The following is an 8,906-nucleotide window of genomic DNA, read 5'->3' on the forward strand; positions in this document are numbered from 1 at the left end:
TAAGCTCGATTTTCACAAAGAGCCTGACTTCACGTCGCTGTTCTCGGCATAACGAAACACAAAATTTGGCATTAAATCTGTTAGACAAACGAAATTGATGAAAGGAAACACGTTGATCGATCGTCCTGTAAAGAGAAAAAGGAAATGTTGCAATCCTTGAGTACCGAATTGATGAAAAAATTGAAAGAACATTAGTTTGCAAAAAAAAATCTCACTTTGAAGAAACAGAAAACATAACCCAAGAAACTCTGACGATTATTCAGATTCTCGATTACACCCAAACGACGAAATTCATTTGATGCATATCAAATTCGAAATCCTTCGCCCAAAAGTTATGAATACGATGCATTCGTTAGATCGGATGCCTGGCCATGAAATTCGGCGACTACAACTTGAGTGTAGCTAAGCTCATTCGTGGTAAGAAAAGTTCGTTTTCCCATTCCCGCAGGAATCAATGGATCCCTGACATCCAGAAATCACACTTCTCTCCACCTTTCGACTTTCCATCGATCCAGATGAGCGGAATATTGGTGAGATTGGGCATGGTGATAATCTCCATGGTTGTTGCCAGCGTTTTGGTCTATCGATTGAATTATTCGTCCCGCGAATCAAGCGGCAGAATTTGGAACGGGGTGGAGGCCCAGAATGAGAGTTCACTGAACGAAGACCTCTGCGACATCCTGGGGTTCATACCGCTGGATGAGGTGAACGATATTCTGGAATGCTTCGTGAAATACGACAAGCAAATCGGCGACGTGACCGTCGGCTACATAAACGATCATTGGATGTACATCGCCCGAGAATTCAAACGGATGCCGGAATTTCAGAGGGCTGTAAGTTTCCTCGAGAATAACGGTCTGGACGTGGAGTATTGGCGCAACAAAATCGTGCAATTCTGGACGAACATTCCCACATACGTCAATAACGACACGTCCCTGGCCTGCGGCGGTCTTTCAACGATGATGAACAAAGTCGTGAGAATCATCCCCCAGGCTGAGATGCACGAATTTCTCTGCCAGAAATTACGATACTCGTCTAGCTTCAGAGCGTTTTTGGAAATGTTGCGTTCACCGAACTTCGAGGAACTCTGCGACGCGATTGAGAGCAGCAAGGTGTTGCAACGGCACTACTTCTGGGCAAACGACGACGGCATCGAAGTCATCTTTGCTGTGGAATTGCTCAAGAACTTGTACATGTATTTGGCGTACGAACTGGAATGAGAAGCTACGTGAAATATTTAGTTGAATTATATCAAGGAATAGCTGCAAACATGCCCGAATTTCTAACACAAGGTGAACATCAAAACTGAATTTTCTGGACTCTGTGAATGTAATGATAATCAGTTCACTCGTAGCATTGATATTTTTAATAGATTTAACAGGCTCAATTCGACCCTTGAACACTGCACGCGTTACAGTATCTAATGATAATTTCAGAAACTCTGATTATCGGTGCAACCCTCCCCCCTTCGAAGCGTTGGAGACCTCCCACACGGCTGATTTTAATCTAATCGACGTTCTTGTTGATTTTATTTCTCTTGAGCGGTCTTCTTATCTTCAGTGAGATGCAAAATTTCGGTATATAAGCGACCGCCGGATTCACATCCTCATCATACAACTGTTTTCGCAGTCTCCAGAAAAGGTGAGTAGATATTTCAATACCTCTCAAGTATACCAATTGCTCTGTGCATAACAGCAATCACATAATCGCCCAAATATCGAGTGCCAAAGTATTTTTCTACAGATGAAGCTGACCATTGTATTCCTTGCTATCCTCGGCGTCTCAACCGCCGCAGTCTTGCCTGCTGCTAAGACTTTGGACCGCTCCACCAGGAGCCTCAGCGATGACTGGGCTGAGTTTAGTGAGTTGATGCCCTGGGATGAGATCGTTGAAATTGTAAACCAGTACGTCGCTGAAGACGCAGAGGTCCAGTCCGTCATCACGTACCTTCATTCCGACGAATTCAAGGCGCTTGCTGAAGCAGTCATTAGTAATTCCGAATACATCGCGTTCCTGGACTACCTTGATGCTGCTGGACTCGACATTTACACCTACGTTAACATCTGGCGTAATTGGCTAGGACTCAACACGTCCAGGGTATTGAGAACCCGTTTCGCATCCAGCCGCATCACTGGAGGAGTAGCTGGACTCATCGCTGATATCAAGGCTATCCTTCCCACCGAGGAAATCAAAGCTCTGTATTACAACAAACTTGAAACTTCTGAAGATTTTGCGAAACTGATTGCTCATCTCGGCTCTGACGAGGCCCAGGAACTTTACGCTGCACTTAAGGCTAACGAAGAGTACCAACACATCCGCGAGGCTCTGGTAGCATATGGACTCGACATCGACAGTTTTGTCGCCCTCCTGAAGGCTATTGTTGGTATCGCCTAAGTACACTTTACGACTTGCTTTCTATTACTCACGTTGTTGTAATCCATTCTCAAGGACGTGTCGTCCTGGATGACCTGTTCGTACGACTTGACAGCATGTATGTACTCGTGAGATCAAGATTGCAATAAACGTATTTTCGCCAATATATTCCAGCCGTCGATTATTCAAGTACCCTTCCCTTATCCACTGAACATTACGATCAGCAGAGAAAAAAAAAAACGTTCGATCTACGTACGTGAGAGTAATTATACGGACAGCATCTTTTTTAATTAAAAATTACAAGGATGTCTGTAAGCATTACTCATTGGTATGTTTAAGTTACATGCGCGGATGTTTCTTCAAACTTTTCAAATACCGTAATCGAAATAATTTACGCTTCAAAAAAGTGCTGTCCGTATAATCACCGTTGCGCATTTAAATCGAACAGATTTTTACCCGAGTGTTATCCCATTGAACAGCTTGGGGCTACCGCCTCATCAAATTTCAGTAATAAATAATCGACGACGATATCTTATGCTTGGGACTTACTATCACCGCCGGGAATCTATTTCAAACACCCGAACTCAACCTCTACAGCTCTTTCGCGAACCTTGTCTGCAGATTTCTGTTGCCTCAATAGTAGCACCCTTGGAATCTGAAACAAGTTTTGCATTAGTCAATGTAAACACGGCGTAGCGAAGTTAAGTGAAATTATTAGAGAAAATGACGTAGCGTCTCTAACGTCGAAGCTCGAACACAAATTCAGCGCTCCGAAGCAAACGGTTCGGAGATATGACTTCAGAAACGTGTGATTGGAGATTCGCAGCCTTATATATGCGAGATCATTGATCGATAACAAAATCCGCAAATTAAATATCTGTCAATCTAGTTTGTCTAATCTTACTTTTAGCAGGTGCAGTCTAACCGACATTCTGGAAATTGCGTAATCTTTCGTCGGCAACAGCTTACTGAAAATTTTCTATGGATTAAAAAAAATGTTAACAGAAGGGACAAATATTGCTTAACTAAACTGGCAGTAGATATTTTTCTTCTCTGAGCTCTACGTAGAATTTGCATGGATTTTCAAATAATTTTCATTACATGTATAGGTCGATCCACTAACTTTTTTCAAATTTGTCGAGTAAAAGTTTTGATATGACTGCAATTTTAATATGCCATAATAAAAAAAAAAACGTTGATTAATTGTATCATGTTTCCCAGTCGAACCTCGTTGTCCTGATTTTTAGTACTTTTTGTTGTTGAAACAAACATGACCTTCTGTATTTTTTGTATGACAACGACTGATATTTCCGAATACAAATTCCATCACGAGGTGGATTTTCAAGAACTGCAAAAACTCACGTTCTTATGATATTTTCAATTCCATATATGCGATAGACCAAAAAATGAATTGCTTGTATTTTTGGAGGTGGAAAATTTTATATTTTGAAATATATTTATATTTCGAAATTTTTAGTTTCGGATAAAAATGGGAACCTAATTGAATCAGTATAAATATTCCTGGAATCTCAAATCTTCTGAATATATGAAAGAGAAAGTGTTGACTTTTTAAAATTTTGTTGTGTCCAAACATCGACATTTTAGAGTATATTTTGAAATTTTTAGAGCTGGATGAACTGGATGCTAATTAATGATGAACCAGAACACTAATTTTCCAGGGATACAGAAAATATTCAAAAAATTCCATATCAACTTTGATTGAATCATAATACCATTTTTGTCTCACTCTGAAAACTTCAGGATATATTACACAATATGGATTTTTTCAGACAAAGAAAGAATTTATTTTCTTGTTATACAAGACGAAAATGTGAATAAAACGTTTCTTGATAGTTTTTAAGGATCTACATGAGAAAGTGTTTTGCATCGGATGTATCAGCCTTTTGTACGTGAAAAACTAATTAATTGGTATTTTTTAGCAATGACAAGAAGTGCTAAAAATTCAGAGACACGGGCTTAATTCGAAACCGTGATAAAATTGATTACCGTGTTTCGCGTGCACAGTGAGGCCTAAATTCGAGGATTTTCGTATCGTAATTTACACATAGCCAATCAAATCATAGCTAGATCGAAACTTTCACCGTAAATACCTGGCCGAAAGTCGGTAAATCGGCCCATATACCTTATTCGTAACAGCAATAAGATATTGTGGGTGAATGCAGACAAGCGAATATGCACATATGAACATAAATAAAAAGCAATTCTAACGTTCAGTAAATTTTTCCCCAAAAGCAGTAGAATATAAACTCGTTGAGTATAATTTATTTAGTTGCAACACATTTTTTTTTTTCATAAAAATTTATACATTCCATTTTTATCCACTCGATCAAACTTATGAATTTTTTATTTCAATCGAATTTGATAAACCCGCGGGGAATAGTTTCGCCGTGAAGTTTGTGCCCGGTTCACGAATAGTTTCCCCTCATACAGTCACTAGGTCTGATTCTTCTGTCTTGACCAATTACTGCAATTTAAGAAAAATACCTACCATGGATAGGCATAAAAATTTCCATATTCGACACCTTTGTGGCGGAATATCTTCACAATACAATCCAGATCCGATTCTTTTCAACAGACGTCTGATCTGCATAGGCTTAGAAATTTTTTAAATTGTCCGTTATTCGCCTCGATTTTATTACCGATTTTACGTAACGATTGTCAAGCTTTGAAAAATTTGAAATAATCGCAAGACCACCTGGTCAGAACACCTGCCGGTTATCTAGAATTACGTCTAAAAAATATAAGATACTATTTCCTTTACGAAACACCTGCAGCACCAATTTTAATCTAATCACTATTTTTTGGTGATCTGATTTTACATCAAGTGGGTTCCGTTATCTGTGGTATCGCATGAAACTGTGGTATATAAAGGCAAGACGAATCGATTAATTCATTCTGAACCGGTCTACCCACTCTCAGGACAAGGTGAGTACTCCATTAAATCTCGATCGCTTTAACGATCCCTCTAGGAATATTAACTGTCTGAAATTTTTTGTACCCCGTACTGACCATTGACGTCAATAATTCTGCGCAGATGAAGCTTTCAATTCTGTTCCTCGCTTTTGTCGGTGTGGCTACCGCCGCATCTCTGCCAGCACCCAAGGTACTGAACCGTTCCACTCGGGACCTCAGCGATGACTTCCAGGACTTTCTTGCCCTGATCCCCACCGATGAGGTAGCTGCAATCGTAATCGAGTACTTGGCCGAGGACGAGGAAGTTCAGAATGTAGTGGAATACATACAAAGCGATGATTTCGCGAACTTGATCCTTGCCGTCGATGCCATCCCCGAATACATCGCTTTCCTGGACTACCTTAATAGTGCCGGACTCGACGTTTACACCTACGTCAATCTCCTCCACAGTTGGTTGGGACTCGACGAGCTCGAGGTACCGAGCACCCGTCTGGTATCCAGCCGCATCACTGGAGGAGTAGCTGGACTCCTCGCCGATATCATAGCTGTTCTTCCCACCGACGAAATCAAAGCACTGTATTACGAAAAACTTGAGTCTTCTGAAGATTTTGCCGAACTGGTTAGTCTTCTCGGCTCTGAGGAGGCCCAGACAGTTTACGCTGCACTTAAGGCTAACGAAGAGTACCAACACATCCGCGAGACTCTGGAAGAGTATGGACTTGATATCGACGCCATTGTCGAATTCTTGAAGACAATTGTTGGTCTCGCCTAAGTGCTCGTTACAACATGCTTTCTATTGCAAAACTCGAAGAAATGGTTGTCAATGTCGATGAAATCTTCACCTTCTTCAGATCTTCAGTTGATGCTGCATAAATCTTTGACTTGAAGGTCTTCCGTAATGCTTCGGTTATTATTATACCAACGATTATTCCGAAGCGATGTTTCATCATACTGTAAACCAGTTCCTTAAAACGCTCTTGTAACCTACAGTTTCGAATCTATAATAAAGCGTCTTGATTAACATATCCTCTGAATGAATTTTTCAATCTACCCAAATTCCAATCTGAGCCCAGCATCATCCTTCCGTCCATACATCGACACTAGAACAGAAAAAACAAAAATGTAATTCACCGAAGCTGAAGCCGATGAATTGCCTTGAACATTCTTTTCCTCCTTGTCTCGTATCTCTTTCAATCCATGCGCTATATTTTTACACCGTAAAACGCGTCCTTCGTGATAGTTAGCGAGAAGCAGAAGAGCAAGATATCGCAGCGAAAATAAATGTCTGACTAGACGCTGCCCTTTACCACTCGCGAGATGAGTAAGGGCGAGTGGTTGTTGGTACTTCTGGCCTATCCTCGGAGCGCTGCAGGATGGGAATTAATTCTGCTCAAGGAGATATCCAAGGGTCTATGAGTGAAGACGGACTGGATGGGGGAGGGGGGGGGGGGGGAGGGGGGGGGAGGAGCGGGGGTCGAGAGCGAGAGCAAGCAGCTCGTGGTGTCTGCGGCAAACAATTCCAATTAACTTGCTGGAATTGAAATGGGATTCGGCCGACGTTGGCGGTGGTATTGTATACGCAGTTGCTCGGCGTTCCGTGAGCTTGCCGCTTCTCTCGGCGTTTTCTTTAATTCTCTCTTCTGCATTTTTCTGATATCTCGGCCCCTTCTTTCGCCCTGCGTATACCTATAATCAACCGAATTCGTGACTTTGGCTTGCCAATATCGCGAATTTCTGCCGCCCGAGCTCAGACTCGGTGCTCCGTTCGGTGCAAAGACGAAGACTTGGGCGAGTTACACCTGCGGCTAAATGATCGCTACTTCTCGGGCTTGGTTTGTCAAATTCAATTTCTTTGTGCGGGAATGAATGGCCCGCTGAACAACCATTATTCCAGACATAATACCCATCGCGTAGATAGGGGAGCACCGGCAATACCAACCATAAAGGACAGCCAGACGGGCAGACGAGCTTATACAATGCTGCTCGGTGGCTGAAGCTGCTCAGATATTGAAGACGCCCGAAAGCGACGTGTACCAATGTCAATGTGTACCCAACGTCTAGCCTTACTCTCTACATTATTAAATATTTCCTTCCTACCTTCCTTCCTTTCGTTGCTACCCTCCTTCTGGCCTCGGTTCCTTACATGCGCCGGAAGTTCCTCAGGGAATTTGATTATTCTCAAACTTGGAACATCTCCGGTTCGACTCACTTTTTCACCGTATAGGTATTTTCCCGACGAGATAAGTTTGACCAGCAGTCGACTGGTGTCTCCGTGAAATGGACTTGGACACCATGTGGTTGGGACTTCTTGAAAACCCGAGTCAGATTACTTTGTGCACCTGTCACATCTGCCCAACGAAATACTCGCAGATATATATGCTTTCACTGCATGGGAAATAATTCAACGTTTCAACTTCGTCCGTGTAACTCTGCCAAAGTTTCAGCCTCTCAGTCAAGACGCGGGTCTAACGTACGCGCTGTGAGTAGTTCGATCCGTTTAAGACGGCTTAAAAGTCGAATTTCGAATTCCGGTCTGTAGTTTACGACGCCGATCGTGAAATGGTTCGATTGAGATTGGAACAATCTGTACAAGGTCATCGTTTCGCTCTTTCTTTCATCACCAGATGGCAACCATCATCCGACGCCGATAGAGGATCGTAATCGCTAGAAATCGACCGTTGTATAAGGATATGGGGCTTGGAGGCAAACCGAATGGTTCAAGCTTCTGGCGGAACTTGAAAAGTTTAAGCCCAGTTTCCGGTTGATTATAACATTCCGGTGTCTGCAACGTGGGGGATGGAATTAAGTGAAGTGGCACACGACATGCAGCTGGGACCATCATCAACGGTTGCGGAGAATGTGGTGCGGCAATCTGGGACACGTTTAGTGCATCGCGCGTCGCCAACCGCCCGGCAATTCCGCTCTTACGACAGGCTACCGCAAGCTCCTTCCAGACTTAACACGAGCCGAGTGTTAATGCGAGTTTAATTAGGCTTAATTGCAGTTAATTAAACACAAACGTAGCGTATTACAGGCCCGGTTGCGTTTGTCACTTGTTGTGTTCAACGGTTTATGCTAATTTTAATCACTCTCCATCCCTCATCTCTCTCCCTTCTCCAAAGTCTTATTCCAATTTACGATAATTGTCTTACACCGTTGGGAAACTTTGGCCGCGGAGAAAACTTTTAACAATTCTTATAGGCACTCGGGACTCCCAACTCGTCTCGCTCTTTCATTACGTCCACTTTGAACATCTTCAGTGCGCGAGATCTCAATCTCTCAGAATGGTTTTAACCCTCAAAACTTGGGCTGATAAGAATTTAATCTTACCTTCAGGATGCGTTCGGACGTAACTTGCTGCACGTAATATGCACAACATTGTAGCCACTTATTCACACGGGCATTTTACTCTTGCCTATGAAAAACGAATTGAGTGTGGCATTGGCAACGGTTGAAAAAATTATCGACGATGTTGTTTCACCGAGTATTTTTATACGGATTCCGTTTGCGGGTTATCCGATTGCCGAAATTCTGGCTCACCCACGTTACGCGTGTTTTTTCCAGTAATTGCATCCACCTGACTGACTGAGTCGATCCAA

At 42.5% G+C, this 8,906-nt stretch overlaps 2 protein-coding genes across 2 annotated transcripts; both read left to right on the plus strand.

The window, feature by feature from the left end:
- Positions 1 to 371: 371 nt before the first annotated feature.
- Positions 372 to 1,220, plus strand: LOC107224697. The gene has a single exon (XM_015664863.1). It carries the CDS (start codon positions 372 to 374, stop codon positions 1,218 to 1,220), a length of 849 nt encoding a protein of 282 aa, XP_015520349.1.
- Positions 1,221 to 1,510: 290 nt separating this feature from the next.
- On the plus strand, positions 1,511 to 6,332 carry LOC107224698. Its single transcript, XM_046730433.1, has 4 exons — positions 1,511 to 1,641; positions 1,744 to 2,388; positions 5,314 to 5,319; positions 5,429 to 6,332. The coding sequence occupies exons 2-4, from the start codon at positions 1,744 to 1,746 to the stop codon at positions 6,077 to 6,079; spliced, it is 1,302 nt and encodes a 433-aa protein (XP_046586389.1). The 5' UTR covers positions 1,511 to 1,641; the 3' UTR covers positions 6,080 to 6,332.
- The last annotated feature ends 2,574 nt before the right edge of the window (positions 6,333 to 8,906 follow it).

Source organism: Neodiprion lecontei, chromosome 2 (genome assembly GCF_021901455.1).
Source record: "Neodiprion lecontei isolate iyNeoLeco1 chromosome 2, iyNeoLeco1.1, whole genome shotgun sequence".
Taxonomy (NCBI): domain Eukaryota; kingdom Metazoa; phylum Arthropoda; class Insecta; order Hymenoptera; family Diprionidae; genus Neodiprion; species Neodiprion lecontei.

Bases quoted from the DNA above. Each gene is read 5' to 3' on its own strand.
- LOC107224697 (XM_015664863.1), top strand. From the start codon at position 372: ATGAAATTCGGCGACTACAACTTGAGTGTAGCTAAGCTCATTCGTGGT.
- LOC107224698 (XM_046730433.1), top strand. From the start codon at position 1,744: ATGAAGCTGACCATTGTATTCCTTGCTATCCTCGGCGTCTCAACCGCC.